The 17029-nt window shown below is 48.3% G+C and overlaps 1 protein-coding gene across 1 annotated transcript in view; it reads left to right on the forward strand.

Moving 5' to 3' along the window:
* PRKCE (protein kinase C epsilon) overlaps nt 1–17029 on the forward strand; it is a gene marked incomplete at its 5' end in the record, with an annotated part of 189627 nt that overhangs the window by 143303 nt on the left and 29295 nt on the right. The window contains one exon of the mRNA XM_007459990.1: nt 12028–12166. Within this exon, the coding sequence (XP_007460052.1) occupies nt 12028–12166 (139 nt within the window). The remainder of the gene's footprint in view (nt 1–12027; nt 12167–17029) is intronic.

Consider the following 17029-nt stretch of genomic DNA (forward strand, 5'->3'; position numbering starts at 1 on the left):
AGACGTGCGTTCCCTACATCCCCCTCAACTTGTCGGGGTTACATTTGCGTTTCCTCAGCTCTTTATCTGGGCTGGGCTGACCTGCAAGGGGCTGACCACTCTCTTAGCACGTGGCTTCTTGCGTGGCTGCACACGGAAGCCCTATACTTACTGGTTCTGGCAGCTTCTCGTACTGACAAAGGAGCTTGAGGAGTAGTTTTCTGGCCTTCCTGTCCGGGAGTTAGGGCCCTGCCTAGGGTTCCATAGTCCACTTCCGCCAGGCTCCAGGCACGCCCCCAGAAAGGTTACTCTTGGTCCTTTAGCTGGAGTAGCCCTTTCTGTGATGACAGAGTGCTGGCTGGGTTCCGAGCTGCAAATCGCTGGGCCCAAAAAAGGCGAGACCGGCAGCCCTTGCCTTCTAAGGACAGTGGTGGTGTCCTGCTTGTCCTTCTGGTGTAGAACTTACCATGCCAAGTATTCCGGACTCATTCATGTTCACTTCTGCCTTGAGGACAGGGACTGTGTCCTCTGTCCGTATCCTCCTAGCACCAAAGCAGACCCTGAGTGGCAACTCAGTAAGTATTGTGGAGCATTATGTAGTAGGGCCAAGTAGGCAACGGATGTATTAGGAGTTGTAGTCATGCCATTAACTAGACTGTCATTAGAATGGACTTAATACAGATCCTGCTCATTAGCTCATCCAGGCACTCAACAAACATTGAGTGCCAGGTGCTTTGCAGGGCTCTGGGGACCGAGATGCAAGCACGAAGACATAGTTCTCGTGGAGCTCGTGTGAGGGAAGCCGTAAACTCAAGGGCATAAACAAGCAAAGTAATTACAAATTGTGATCACTGCTGCAAAGGAAGTGACCATGGTTACTGAGAATACAGGAAGGGTCGGGGGCGGGTGGTGGTGGGACACGTTAGACAGGGTGGCCAAGAAAGGCGTCTTTGAGGAAAGGAAATGGAGGCAGAGACTCAGATGGCAAGGAGTCTGTTTTCCAGGGAAAGGGAACAGCGATGTGGCAAAGGTCTCAAGGCAGGAAAGTGCTTGGTGAGCTTGAGGAACTGTCAACACCCCTGTGGCTGGACAAAGGGGAAGGTGACTCCAAAAGAGATGGGGAAGGGCCAGCCCCAGGGCCAGAGTAAGGCACTCGGATGCTACTCTGACTGCCGTGGAAGTTGCTGGGGTCAGAAAGGGGTTCTTCCTGAGTATAACCAGAGAACGGATTGGAAGGTGCAAGAGAACATCAGATTCAGCTGCCTCTGATGGTTTTGGCGTTAGTTTTCATATTTTTTAATAATATGTTTTAGTAGTTCCGTACGTTATCTGAAAATAAGGTCATCTGACTGGAGGGGCCATGATCCACAGATTCACTTCTCTACTCACTCGTTCCTTTGACCAACAGGTATTGAGAAGCTAGGATGCTTCAGGCACTGGGGGGGATTCCCAGGCCCCGCCCCCATGGCGTGGGCCATTGTGGAAGATGGATACTCCCAGTGGGGCCTGGGTTTGCCAAGACATTGAGGCAGGAGACAGCCTCACACATCTGGGAACCACCCACAGTCCCCAGGTTTGGATTGTGAGGGGGTGGGGTGAGGGATGAGGCTAAAAGGCCAGGGTGGTGGAGACCACACAGGGTCTTGCGCACCATGTTAGGAAGTGAGTTCATGGGGCGCCCTGGAAGAATGCAAGCAGGAAGAGAGCGTCATCTGATTTACATTTTGTATAAAGACGCCTCTGCTGGCAAAGGTTTGCTCCAAAGTGGAAAGGGAAACATTTGGTGTCCAACAGCTAGGACTGCAAGTTCAAGCTTCATGTGCTCCAGCTGCCTTGGCTTCCCAGGATCTTAGACGAGAAGGATCCTTGGGGATTAATTTATCCAGCCATCGTGGCTCATATTTGAAGACAGTAAAGCTCAGAAAAGCAGCTTGCTTGAGGTCGCCATTGTCCTTGTTCCTGGTCTGTACACAGAATCCCAAGTAGCCATTTCGAAGCCAAGTTGTTTGATGACCTGGAGGGGAATGAGGGGACTAGGTGTAAGTATCATGGTCAGGGCAGCCCATCTTGCTTGCTGGGGACACAAGTCGAGTTCTGTTTCCCATCAGTGGAGGTCAGGATATTATCCACGAGTATTAAGGATAAGGATTTGCTTTCATTACTGTGGGTTAAAAAAAAAAAAAAAAAAGTAATTGGAAAATCATGCTATCAGATAAGTGATCCTGCAGTGATTCCAAGTCTTGATGCCCAGGTAGAGCCCCGGGCTATGTATTTTGGCTGTGAACAGGGGTGCTGTTTCACACCTCAGGTTTTCAGCTGTCAGTGTGGTAGCTTAAAGTCTGCTGTCTTCAGACAAGGGGTCATCTGTTTGGTCAAAACAGCAGTGTCTAGCTTATCAGTTGCATCTTGTAACCATGTTGCTGTGAGTCAAAAGCAACCACCCTCCAAGAGCAACAGTTGTGTTCCCAATCCCACAAAACGGCAAAAACGTGCTACAGTTTGTTTTTTTTTTTCTTTCCTCCCCAAGCGACATAGCAAAGTGATTAAGAACATGGGAGCTGATGTCAGGCAGCACCGACTCTGTCACTCGCCACCTGTGTGTTCTGGACCAGGTCAATAACCCCTGAGACCGTCTTTAAAATGGAGATAATAATAGTCTTACCAGATTCATAGGCTATTTGTGAGATTAAATGAGTTAATGCATATAAAAGATTTACCCCTGAGCCTGGCATGCAAAAACATTTGAAAAAGAAAAGTGGTGGTTATGATTTTGTTCCTAAATGATTGAGCTTTTCCTATGAAAAGACTTGGAGAAAGATTTCTCTGCAGACTGGCGCAGAGTGAAATATTATCGTCAGCTCTCAGGTATCAGCACTGATATGGAGAATTTTTTAATCATTTACCTTGGTTCTGAAAGCACGTTATGCTTTTCTGTTTGATGGAGAGGCAGGAGGTACACTCTCCTAGGCTTCTCGCTTGCCATCCCGTCGTAGGGGTGTAGGGTCGTACTTGAGTGACATGGCCTTCCTGGGAGTGATGAGAGGTGGCTGCCACAGAGAAAGCTGGGAGAAAGGATGATGGCTCGTCACCAGCATTGGCGACCATCTTGAGGGGAGTCTGACTGCATTGAAGGGGCAAATGGTCTTTCTCTTGAACATATTGTTAAATTTATGAAAGTGTTTGACATCATCTGCCAGAAGAGCCTGGATTCCCATGTGATTAACCACAGTCATTTACAAGTCTCCACTACTTGTCCAAAAACAAGCAGAGTTTCTGCATAACCTCGCCCGAGGGCCTGCTCTCTGGTGATCCAAATACTTGGCATCCCGAGAAGTAATCTCTCTCATCTCTTATCTTCAAGTAAATGGAAGAATTTGCTGTCGTTTCTGTGGCACTCAGGCCTGAGCTTTGTGGAATTAGCCTGCCGGTGGGGTGAGCATACCAGGAAGTGAGGGCATTAAAAAAAAAAAAAAAAAAAAAAAAAGGAGCCAGGGTGAAGGAGACAGGAGCATATGGATCTCTTCCTTTAGGGCAAGTTTACAAGTCAAGCAAAACAAAATTTTTTTAACTTTTTTCTTGTGTGTGAAGGGTCTCACGGGTGTCACCCCTTTGCTGACTGCTCTGTGGTTTACAGAAGAATTTTCTGGCCCTTATTCTTGGGGAATCTGCCGTCAAATTGGGACACTATAATTTTACAATGGCAAAGGATGAATTTTCAGCTGAGATGGCTGAGGTGCTATGGGAGGGATGGAGGACTTCACCCAGCTTCTGAAGTGCAGGCCCCAGCTCACCTCCCTAGGCTTTATTTCCCTCCAAGTTCTTCTGTAAATTGGGGATGATGCTGCTCATTGCCAGGGCTGTGTGGTAAGAGAGATAAGGCATGTGATAGCCTTAAGGTGTGTAAGCCTCGAGCTTAGGGACAGGTTACAGCTGCAACCACAGCAGCCCTTCAGGCCCCATTCCCAGCATGGCATCCAGGTCCTGAGAAGTTTGCTAACTAAGGGTCTGGAAGCTGTCACATCAATCCTGATTAGAAGCACCTGTATTGCCCCACCCCACCCCACCCCCTCCTACTCCCTACCTCCCACCCAGTTGTTTTCTCCCCTGGGGCTCTAGGTGTTCCCATCAGGTGTCATTCCCCCAGGCCCAGTGGAAAGGAATCTGTGATTTTTCTCACTGGACTAGACTGAAAGTTTCAGTCTCTATCTGTGTCTGTCTGTTTCATTTAAGTATCAGTCATCACTTTGTTTCATGTATTACAGTTGCATATGCTTCCTATTTTTCATCCCACAGTGTCTCTCTCAGTGGCTTATATACAATAAGAGGTAATAAGTATTTTTCAAAAATTCTAGTGACTTGCCCTCACGTGGCAGGTGTATTTTAAGAAGTGACTGTTAGAGATCCCTGGAGAGGACGGAATTTCTGGGGTAACTGCCATGTCTCAGGCACTGTGCTAGAGCTTTCATGTCAGTTACATCAGTCAATCGTGGCAGTATTCTTCCCATTTTACAGATAAGAAAACTGAGTCCCAATGATATTTTGGACCAGCTGAACATCATCCAGCTTGAAAGTAGCCAAGTTAGGATTCAGATTCAGAACTGCCTCACTGCCTATCAGGAAGAGACAAGTAGGGGGACCCCCACCCCCCACCAGCATCTCAGATCAAAACACAGAGGCACCTACAACGTCTTAGACAGAGCCATTAGGTGCATAGATAGCCGTGGGGGGCAGGGGCGTACAATTCTTAGGAGCCAACATATGTATTTCAAATTGTCGTGGACACATTTCTAGAGATAGCAATAGCTGATTCCATGTCATGTTAAAAGTAAATTTTTGTTAAAAGCAAAAGTGTAATTTGATCTACTGCAGATTTCGGCCCATCTGTAACAGATGTCCCTGATATGAAGACCTTCTGTACACCTTACTTATCCTCAGGACAAGACCATTTCTTCCCCAGCTCACAGCAAACTCACTTTAGGGATCTTTGCTTTCACTCACAGATCCCTTTCCCATTTTCCAACCCAATAAAGTAGTGCAGTTGGTCATAGAAGAAAAGCATTTTTTTTCCCCCTCCTTAAAACCAACTGCAAGGTCTCACCCCTACCCCCATAGGTTTTATAGAATGTTTTTTTTTTTAAAGGTATGTTGTTTAGGGAATTTCTTTTCTTGGTGCCTTTTGAGTTTCTGGAAGAGATCTGTGCTCCTGCCCCAAGGGAGCCTTGGTCATACCATCCTGCCTCTAAATCAGTCCTTCCCTGTCAGCCACTGTGACCTCTTGGCCTCTGTATTCCCCTTCTCACCACGAAGGCTTCCTTATCCAGCCCAAAGGAATTTGGGTCCAATCAGCAGATGGAGATTTCCAGCTCACGGGCCTTCCATTTGGTGTAAGGTGATCACGGGCAGCTGTGTGGAGTCAGCTCAGTGCTGCTTCTTACCAGCCCTGAGACCTTGGGCAAGTGACTTGCCTTGCCTTGGGCAAGTGAGCCTCCATTTCTTCATACGTTTAAAAAGGTGGTTGATGATAGCAGATGTCAGCAGGGTTGGTGTGGTCAGGGTTCTTGTCTCCTAGGGTAAAATGGCAGAGGATACTGTGGGCAGATGCACCCTTTCCTGGTAGCCAGAGCATGGCTCCGAAATCCCTGTTTGGCTTAATGATCTGGGTTAGGCCATCTGGGAGCTCTGATCACTGTTAAGACTTAAATCAGAGAGGTAGCTGTCCGCCAGAGGTCCTGCAAAGAGACGTTTGGCCACGTCTGGAGCCGTTTCTGGTTGTCACAGCTTGGTTGGGGATTGCTAAGAGCATCTAGTGTGTAGAGACCAGGGATGCTACTAAACATCCTACAGTGCACAGGGCAGCTGCCCACAACCAAGAGTTATCCAGCCCAAATGCCAGTCCAGCTCCAGTGTGCCAAGGGTGAGAAACCCTGGACCAGAGGGACAGGGCATATGACCTGCTCCTTACCCGCTCCTCTCCAGCCCACACACAGCCCATTTGGACATCTGGCAGCTCGGGGAGTCAGGGAGGTTCCATGGAAGTTCTCACAATCCTCAGCCTAGTGGGGAAGCACAGTAAGGAAGCCTTCGATCCAGGTGCCACGTGCCAGGGGCTATAATAAAGGTATTCTGCCTAAGAAACAAGTTCTGGGAGCCCCACCCCCTAAGATCAGGGACCACCAGAGGGGCTCACTCTCACCGTTATTCTTTAGCATTGTTCTCAAGGTTCTAGTCAACACAACCAGACGGAAGAAATACGTTAGAAATATAATCACTGAAAAGGAGGAGGTAAAAGTGATCACTGATTACAGATGATATGGAAAATCCAGGAGAATCAACTGGAAAAACTCCTTTACAAAAATAAAGATCATTCCGTGTAGCAGCAGGGCACAGAATGGTTAGCAGAAATCAATAGTTAGTACAAACATGTGTAACATGATAGAAGATATAATGGAAGAAAAGCTCCTATTTACAATGGGAACGTGAAGTATAAAATAATAACTCGGATTATTTAGAAGTAGATTCAGTTGCAGTTAACACATGAAACCCAGACAACGGTGCTTTAAATAAAGTACAAGTTTTTCTTTTTCTTATGAATGTTATCTGGAAGTATAAGTAGTCCATTCCTGGGACGTGGTCCTTATCTTTATGGTCGAACGTGGCTGCTAGGACTCCAGGCATTACATCCTCATTCAGGCAGTAGGCTAGAGGAAGGAAAGAAGTGTAAGGCTCTTCCTGTCAAGGAGACTTTGACACATCTGATTGGCTAGAACTTAGTCACATAACCACGCCCAGCTCTAAAGAAGGCTTTGCATTCTAGTTTATAGCTGCATCACTATGTGCATGGCTCAAAAGAAATCAACATTCTCTCACTAAGGAGAAAGTGAGAATGAATATTGGGACAACCGGCAGGCTGCCATGAAATATAACAAAAGTGTACTACAAGATCTATAGGAGAGAACTTTAAAATGCTCCTACGGGACACAGGCAAGATTTGAACAAATGGAAAAACAAACAGTGTTATTGAATAGGAAGACTCAACATCATAGAAAGGTCAATTCTCCTTGAGTTAATTTATAACTTTAAACACGTTTCCAATAAAAAACATCACTAGGAATTTTTTTTTTTTTTTAACTAGACAGATGATTCTAAAGTTTGTATGGAAAAATAAATATGCAAGAGTAGCCAGGAAATTTTCAAAAAGGAGAAGGGGACCAGTCCTGCTGGCTATTAAAACATACTTTAAACCTACAATAATTTAAAAAGTATGCAACAGATCAATGTTACAGAGTGAAGGGTACAGAAATAAATCCAAATATATATGGACATTTAATACCAGTATCTATTAAAGGTGGTATTTCAGTCAATGAGGAAAAGATGAACTATTTAACATATTGGATTGGGGCAACTTACTAGAAGTCTGGAAACAAAGTTGGATCTATATACTTCACACCTTTTATCAGGGCAAATTCCAATGATATCAAAGACTTAACGTTTATAAAATGAAAGCATAAAAGTACTAGTGAGAAACCTTGGGAGAATGCTTTTATAACTTTGAAATGGGTAAAACAAAGACTTTCAAATGAAAACGTAAACTCCAAAAACCATAAAATTAGACATCAATTCAGTTACATCAAAAGAAATACGATTGGCCTGGCAGGAACCGGCATAAGCAATGTCAGAAGTCAAAGAGTAAACTGGGGCAAGCATTTGCAATTCTTAGCCCACACAAAGGTTGTTTCCTAATATAGAAAGAACTCCTAACAATCAATAAACACCACCACAGGAAAATAGGTAACAGTTCACAGAAAAAAAAAATACGGATCACTTTTAAATATAGGAAAAAATGCCCAAACTTGCAGAGAAACCTAGGGATATACTGAAATACTGTTTTTACCTATCAGACTACCAGACTACCATGGTGTGGTAACACACCATGGTAGCAAGCAGGGACTATCATATATGCCTTATGGAGATGTAAACTGCTCAACCTCTAAGGAGGGCAGTTTGACAACATTCATCAAAATCCACAGTTTTTACTATTTGACTCAGAAATTTCTAGGATATGTGTACAATTACTTTCATATATGCACAAGATGTCATATGTACAAACTTAATCACAGCAGCACTATTTATAATAGCACAATATTAGAAGCATCTTAAATGCCCCCCCCAAAATGTGGTGTAGTATCATACAGCCATAAAAATGAATTAGGAGACTCTTCATGTGTCGAGACAGAAAGATCTCCAATATAGCCAATATATAAGTAGAAAATATAAGGTATGAATGAGTGCATATAACAAGCTCCCATTCAGTTAAACGGGAGGAAATGAATGTATATTCACATTTTCTTTTTTACGTATAAAGTGTGACCAAGAGGATACTCAAGGAATGAGTAAAAAGCAATTGCCTGTAGGGGGGGGAAAGGGGGTGTCTGGGGAACAGAGGCAGGAGGGAGAATATTTCCTGTAGGCCCTTTACACGTTGGACTTTATGAACACGTGAATGTATTACCTATTGAAAAAGATTGAATAAAACTATTAATAGATCAACTTAATAAATAAAGGCTAGTTACATTGGCTCATAGGGAAAGGGATGTTGCTGTATTTGTTTCCATTATTTAAAAAAAGAAAAAAGAAGAACACCCTACTCCTTAAAAAAAGTGTCCCAGTCCTCAGAAGTGCCCTGGCCTTGTATTTGGGGACTGAGTAGAGAGGGATTGACGTCTAGGCAGGAGCCCCTCTTTGCAAAGCTGTCAGTCCACGAGTTTGACAGCTACCTACTGTGTGCGCAACCATGACCCGAGTGCCAGGGGAACTTTCTCTCAAAAAGAAAAGTCCAGTCACCCTGCCCTGCAGGCTGGGCTTCAGAGCGGGCAAGGCTGGGAAATGATTGTCCCCGACCCTGCTTCCCAGGGAGGCTTAGGGACCCCTAGGGAAGAGACCACACTAAAAGCCAAGAGGTAGAGAAATCTTAGGGCGGGAATGGGAGCTAGAAAGGCAGGGGTCTTGGCACAGCAGTGCTGGTAAGAGGAGAGGGAAATGATGAGGGGACCACCGCCCTCAGCCAGCTGTGCAGCTAGCAGAACTTCGGGGATGCCACCCTCTTTCTGCAGGCTCCGTCCCCTCTCCCTTGCAGGGAAGGGCATTCTCTCTCCTCTCTCATTCTCCCACCTGAGCAAGCATGGCCCTGGGCTTCCCTGAGCGCTCCCATCCCCTGAAACCCCACTCAGGAACTCACTCAGAGCCCGGGACGAGACAAATTTGGTCTCTGTGGTATGAGTAGTTTTCTTTTTAAAGTGAAACTGAAGACCCCCAGAGAAATAAAGTTCCAGTAGCAGCCTTTCTGGCCCCCAGGGGTCTCTCAAGCTGTGCTAATCTTTCCTGTTACAAAAGGAAAGGAACATAAATCACTAACTCTTCCTTGGGACTTGGATTCCCATGGGGAGTTGGAGTTGAGATAAATACAGGCAGTGGAGGGGGACTCCAAGGAAGATGTCAGGCATCATCGACAGGACAGTGGGAAGAAATGCTTTGGCCTGGGGCCTCCCTTCGCCACAGCAGAGGGGCAGCTGCTGCAAAAGATGCTCGGCCCTGGTGGCCGCCCTGGGCCTGCAGCAGGAGTGACTTCTCTCCTCCAGGGAGCAGAGGGGCAGGGAGCCCAGGGACGGTGTGCACCTGGGCCAGGGCAGGCAGAGAAGAGCAGGAGGTGGGGAGAAACTAGGTGGTCCACCTTCTCTTGCTCTGAGTAGGAGCCCCCCTAGCAGAAGGAAAGGCTGAGCCTGATGGGCCGGAAACACTGAGTCGCAATTTTCAGCACAAGGGCAAGGTTCGGGTTGGCTCAGAATCTTCTGAAATCTGTTCCATTCGTACAAATGAGAACGAGTCCTTCCTATGACATAACAAAGGCTTTAAAAGAGAGTGCTTGAGCGATGGCACGCGGGGTCCTTTATATTTTGGGGGTTGGTGACTGGCACTGAACGTCGTCCACCACTGAGAAGGCAGGAAGGTAGGGGAGTGTAGTACACGGAGGCAGCGGTGCCAGCCTTCAGAGCCAGGGACCTGAGTTCAGGTCACAGTCCCACCAGCACCCCGTCACCTTACGGAAGTCACTTGCCCTCTTCCAGTCTCCCTGTGCTTGTTTCTGCCACCGTCGTGCAGAGTGTGCTCTTCCTCACTCTCAGGGTCGTTCAGAATACGAATGTGGTTTGTAGACTACCAGGTGCTTTCCGCAGGTTGTCGTTACTATTAGCGTGGGTGTTGCCATGGTGATCATGGTGGGCAAGGTAAGGGTAGGTCTTGGAAAGGCAACTCTATAGACTGGAGAGCGTGTAAGGGGCCCTAACTCAGCAGGGCCCTGGGTCAGCCTCTCAACCCCTCAAACGTTTGCAGGACACCCGGCTTCCTCTCAGTTTCCTCGTGTTAGGGTATCAAAGACCGGCTACTTTCACACACCTCGTGAGAGTAACCCTTCACGCCAGCACATGGGGTTACAGACCAGCAAGACGACTGCACCAGGACCACACCCCAGTAGTGACTGCAACCCAGGCCACCTGCACCCGAGTCATGCTCCCCTCACTGCTCCCCTACCCCAGCCAGAGCGGAGCCTTGACCACACACGGTGGCCAGGGTAGGGACTCGGGGAGCCCTGGTCCCAAGGGCTCGGGTGCACTCTTCTTTCTGTAGCTTGCAAGCATTTGCTTAGAGCAGCACATTTTATGTGCTTTCTCTTTTCTCAAGAAGTCCCAGCTGTATGAGGAAATGGGGCCACGGGTGCAAGACAGGCTGGCCTTAGAGTGTTTCCTGCCCCACCTTTGCACTCGGGCCTGGATTCCTGACGGTGGCCGGAGTTCAAGTCCGGACGCCAGCAGGCTTGTGAGAAAGGCCCCTCTTGCTCTGTGTGCCGGGGAGTCGGCCTTCTTTGCAAGGCCGCCGCGCCCCAGAGTGACTGCTGAGAGAGACCCAGGGTGAGGACCTCCATCTAGATCTTTATATGGGACATGTCTGGAATTTGCAGACTTGGTAGGGGAATTCTTATCCAGAACCCTAGATTCTATACGAGATCTTAGGGGAAACCCAAACTGTAAAATAGGCCATATGGAAGCTGCACTGGCTGAGGCCTGAGAACCACCCAGCTCTATGGGGCCTGGCTATTGAAATCAATGGGCCCTCCTTCCTGCACCCAGACCCTTCCCCTGCTTGGCCTGCTTGCCCCTAAGAGACTGATCTTGCACATGCGTCGTGTGCGCTTGTGCAGGCTGGGGCTTCAGCTACCCTCAGCCCCTCAGCATGAATTTCAGATTTCATGAATTTCAGACCCCTCTGGGCTCTTTGGGTTTGTTCTCAACATGTCTGTCTGGCCTCACCGTTTACTGGGACTCAGTTCTCTGGTCCCTTCACTGCCTTTTGCGGGTGCTGTGTTGGCCTTCCCCTCCCTCCCTCCCACCTTTTCTCTTCATGCTCTGTGCAAACCGTACCACCTAGCCAAGCTTCTCTTGAGAGTCAGTTTCCTGGGAGCCCTCCCTGCCTGTGCCAGCCATCAATGGTCTCCCTCCCCGCCTCCCCCCAAAACACAGCAGCTCACAAAGTCAGTGTCCTGTAAAGCAGCACCTGGTTCTTATGTGGTGTATCTGCTTCATTGGTGCCAATATGTGTCAGTCTTGTCCCACCACCGGATCCCCATGATTCACTGATGAAGGGAGGGGCGTAAACTCCTTCCTTCTCTCTTTTCAAGATCTGAATCATATGAATTTCAGCACATAGTAAAGGCTTCAGTAAATAGCTGCCGACTCCTCTAAACCAAAGCAGTGTTGAGACATTCCTGAGGTTACAGAAGCTCCTCCCTCAGGCCGGAATGAATGGGGGGCACTTTTGGGGGTTGGCCATTGTGGGCAGGAGCCCTGGACTGGGGTTGGTTGTTGGCAGATCAAGCCTCCTTGAAGACTTTCCTTTCTGTAGCAGATTTCCCTGAGATGTGCACATACCTCTCCACCTCACAAAGGTCATATTGGGATGAGTGAAGCATTAACCATGTGGTTCTGGCCCATCTTACAGGGATTTGAAACTGGACAACATCCTTCTGGATGCAGAAGGTCATTGCAAGCTGGCTGACTTCGGAATGTGCAAGGAAGGGATTCTGAACGGTGTGACGACCACCACGTTCTGCGGGACTCCTGACTACATCGCTCCCGAGGTAAGACCACGGACAAAGGGCCGCCTCCTCCTGTTGCCAGGGCTGAGGCCTGAGTCCATCCCCATGTGCCAGGGTCATCCAGCGGTGCTGGGGAAGGCTCTGGAAAACCAGAATGGATTCCGGGGAGGAGGGAGAAGAGGCAAGGTAAAAGGCTTTGCCGATTTCTGCATAAGCAAGTGGTGGTGATGGGGAGATTATGGTGAACTGAGAGTAGCAGGCCATTCCCCAAAGCTGGCCAGGCCCTCACTGAGCATCCTCTCACCCCAGTCCAGAGCTACCAGTGAAACTAGGACCAAGAGACGTTTGTTGACTTGTATGATTGCTTTCATTTTTTAATAACCGGAATAAAGGAGAGCCATTGATAAAGGCAGTGATTAGCTTTATCAGCTATAATTGGCCTACGGTGAAACCAAGTGGTTGCCATTTCTAGTGCAGCAGTGATTCCGCATAGCAGGCACACAGGATTGAGCCGGAAGACGAGAGTGCCTGGGCCACATTTTAATAGAGATCAGAGGTGTTCATGGTGAGCCTCGCCAATAGGTTGCCTTTCGTGGGAGTTGCTTGGGTGTTTTGTTCATCATAAAGTGTTTGTTTGCCTTCAGTTTCTGCGGGTCAGTCTTGCCTAGACTGAGAGATATCTAGTGTGGTATGATTCAGATTTAAGACACAGGCTGTCATAAATACTTAATAAAAATGGTCCTGAGTGTTCTGGCACATGTGAGATGAGAAGGAAGTACCAATCCCCTTTAAGCATTGTCCATGGTGGGTAGGGGTTAGCACAGCCAGATTTCATTTCCTTCCAGTGGGCATTGTTTGAGCACCTGCTAGACGCAAAGCCATGTGGGGATGAAGGATTGACTAAGACCCTGGTGGCTCTCCTAAAATGACTTTGTGTCTAAAGAGAGTGACAGGTAAGTAAACAATGAATTACGCAGAATAAATAGGTACACAACACAAGACGGTAACCTCAGGGATCGGGGTGGGGGTGGGGTTTCTTAGAGCACCTGGTGGATGAATTGAGTTGTAGAGAATCAGCAGGATTTCCTTTGGTGGTGTGAAGTGGGGAGCATCCCTGAAAACAGCAGGAAGGACTGGAGTGGGCGTGGGGCAGGCAAGGAGGCTCAGTATTCCTGGGCTCTGAATCCTTTAAGGCAGGGCTATGTTTCTAATCCGGGTACTCCCAAGCTCCGGCACACTAGTCAGTCTCCTAGTAATGGTTTGTTGAATGAATAAAGGAATGAGAACTTGTGATCCTCCAACATGAGCAAAGACCAGGGGATGAGAACATTCTTGGCCATTTTTAGAAAGGAAGATAGTGTGGCTAGAAGAGAGGATTTCTTAGTGCTCTTAGTAATGAACAAGATTAAGAAAAAGGACCAAGGAAAGTGGCCTTTATTCTGTAGGATCTGTGGACCCACTGAGGGTTTCCCAGTAGAAGGAGGGTCATCATCAGACCCGTCCCAGAAAGAAGACAGGCAACAGCAGTGTAGATCAGAAGCCAGAGGGTCAGGGAAGGATGGTTGAGAGTCTTTCCACAGCCCAGACAAGACACGGGGAGACCTGAGGAGGGTCAGAGAGTAAGGATGGTAATAGGTAAATTCTCACTGGAACCTCCGTCTTCTAAGAGATCTGAAGAATAGAGATTTCAGTGTGTCTCTACTAGTATGTTCTCTTAGCAGGGACATTAGGAATTTAACTTCCAAGGAGAAATCATTGAAAGCAAGAGCTCTCGATTGAGACTTGCTTTTTCTACCACCTTCCTCATTCGCTCTTTATCATCAGAATGCTTGGTCCTAGGCCCTCTGTGAATTGATGCCAGAGTCAAAGGGTTGACAGCCCAGTGTACTAGTCAAGGACCCAGCCCAAGATAAACATTCACTTTATGATGAACAAAACACCCACACAACTTTCACAAAAGGCAATCCATTGGTGAAACAATGAATAACTCTGGTCTCTGTTTAGAGTGGGCCCTAGACACTCTTCCTTCCCATTCTACACTTGTGCCAACTCTGCAGCATCGCCACTCCACGCGAAATGAAATCCCTGGTCTTACTGTAGGCAAATTACAGCTGATAAGGGTATCGCTACCTTTATCAAAGGATCATTGGGAAGATTAAATGAAATTATGCCGCTAAAGCATTTAGCACAGTGCCTGGCCCACAGTAAGTGCTGGGTCAGTGGTGGCTCCGTCACAGTCATCATGGTCGTTGGGTTGTGCAGTGGGTGGGAAAGGCACAGACCTGAGAGTTGAGACTCCAGGCCAGACTTAACCACTGATGCCCCCATGTGATCTTGGCCAAGAGGCAAAATGTTTTGGACCCTCAGGTTCCTCATCTTTCAAATGGGAAAATAATTCCTGCCCTACCCACCTCATCAAGCTATTTTGAGAATCTAATGAGATTAGAGCATGGAAATGCTTCAGAAAGCATAAGCCTGTATTCAAATAGGAGGGGTTGTGAGACACCTGGCTAACCCCGAAACCAGAGACACGTTCTGAGGCGTTAGCTCTGCCCTGGGGCTTTTCTTCCCACGGTGTGCCCTTGGCTGACCTCCATGGCACCCCCTCTCCTTTCTCCATGCCCAGGCCCCACTCCCCGTCAAACGGCGGCCAGCCCTGGGTAGTGCCTGGCGTCATCAGGCCCAGTGCCTGCTCTTTTACCCCAGCTCTGACCCATCGAGGGGTTGGCTGCTGCGCCAGGTGTCCTCCCATGGCATGTGAAGCCTTGCCCTTCTCACCAGCTCCATCCGTGACAAGGCGATTAGGAAACAGATAATTAGGGCCAAGCCTAAGGGGAATTTTAGAAAAGATGCCACCCAAAATAGGAAGGCTCTGGAGGGGCCTGAGGAAGGGTGGGCAGGGCTGCTCTGTGGTTTCCCCAGCGCCATCCTGTCTGAGCACACACAGGGCCACCTGGAGGCCACCTCCCCACCGCACCGAGGAGGCACAGAACCCAGCTGTGCCACTCCCCAAGGCTGGGGGGTGGCTTCCTTAGCACCAAGGCCCTCAGAGCCCAGGAGAGAAGGGGGCATGCCCAGGAAGATACACACGGTGGGCACACCTGGCAGCCAGTCTCCCTGAGTGTTGGAACTGGGCTGGTCACAGGGGTAGGTTCAGAAAAATACAGAGCCCCTACCCTCTGGTGGCTTATGGATGCCCTGGGGAGACAGCTGACCATGAACAAAGTAGCTCAACTGCTGGTAGTATGTGGAAAGTGCCTGCCAGATATTAGGGCAAGGGTCTTAGGGTGTCAGAGGAGAGGAGAAAAGCTGGAGAAGTCCAGGAAAGCTTTCTGGAGGAGGTGGGTGATAGCCATGACCTTGAAGGTGGTACCACAGTGAGCCAGGCTGGGCCGCTGGGTCTTTCAAGGTTGAGGAAGTCTTGGGCTTTGGCTTTCCCTTTGCCTTTGGAACAGAGCAGAGTTACTGGCTCCTCAGTGGAGCCTGCAGCTCTGACCTTACAGATAACCCTGTGCTGACCACTGGGCTGAGACCAAAGGTCCTAACCAAGCAGCTTTACCAGCCCCAAATAATTTCAAGTTGGCTGCATTTGCTCACATTCCTTTTCATCCTAAACTCTGAGGAGTCCTAAAATGTGCATGTTTTTACTGTTTTCAGAATGCTTCTGCCCATCTTTTGATTTAATCCCAAGCAATCTACAACCTCTAGAAGGGCATTTTCAGTAGACCCCAGACAGTCTAGATACTTGGGTTCAGCCTCCTCTTCCATCTTGGAATCTGAGAACTGAGCTGGAGCCTTGTTCTGTAACAAGTTACCTGAGAAGTTACCTGCCTGGGGTGTCCTGCAAGCTGGAATGGCCTTTGCCTACTTGCGGGGGAGTCCTCAAAATACCACCCCCCTTGGGTACATGCACTCCAGCCGTGCTTCTCCACAGCCTTCACCTTTTGGAGTTCTTTATAGAATGACAGCGCTGAGAGCGGCCAGAGATGTCCTCCCGCCCACCCGCCTGTCTCTGGGCAGTACCACGCCTGGTCTTGCTCTGACTGCGCATTGTTTCTGCTCTGAGCCAAACACACATCAGCGACCTGCTACATTCTATATAAACGTGGAGACCAAACCTTATAGAAGAAAAACTGGGTTTAGCACCACCTTCTAATTATATAGAGCTTTGCATTTTGCAGTAGGTTTTCAAAATCTTCCACCTTAATTAATCTTGTGAGGTTAAGCTGAGAATCTGAGCCTCATCTGATACATGAGGAAGTCAAGTGACTGGCTTGAGATCACCCAGAAATCTAATGCCAGACTTGAAGTGAAACTGGATACAACCTGGTTGATCTTCCGTCTCCTTCCAGCACATGGCCAGTGCTGAAGAAAAACTGGGATGGGGCAGTTACTTGCTTTTCAAAAAGTTCTGCAGCTTCTTGACTCAGAGTAGAATTCCTCTTGTGCACTGACATTCTGATTCCGTTTGTAAAACTGCAGTCCTTACACACCATTCTGCAGGAAGCCCATGGTGTTGAGTATTCAGCATCATGTCATACGTGCATGTAACCTAAGTGACTTTGACTCCACACACTTGGTCAGAGAGAGAAAAGAGAGGCAGAGAACGTAGATAAGAAAAATGGCCACCGTCAAAGATAAAATGCACCAGACAACCAAGGAGAGGATTTGATTTGAGCTCTTGGAATAGGGAGAATGTTTATGGAACACCTCAAATAAAAAGAAGGGGGTCTGGGGCTTCCCTGGTGGCGCAGTGGTTGAGAGTCCGCCTGCCGATGCAGGGGACACGGGTTCGTGCCCTGGTCCGGGAAGATCCCACGTGCCGCGGAGCGGCTGGGCCCGTGAGCCACGGCCGCTGAGCCTGCGCGTCCGGAGCCTGTGCTCCGCAACGGGAGAGACCACAGC

This window comes from Lipotes vexillifer, unplaced genomic scaffold (genome assembly GCF_000442215.2).
Source record: "Lipotes vexillifer unplaced genomic scaffold, Lipotes_vexillifer_v1.1 scaffold666, whole genome shotgun sequence".
Lineage (NCBI taxonomy): Eukaryota > Metazoa > Chordata > Mammalia > Artiodactyla > Lipotidae > Lipotes > Lipotes vexillifer.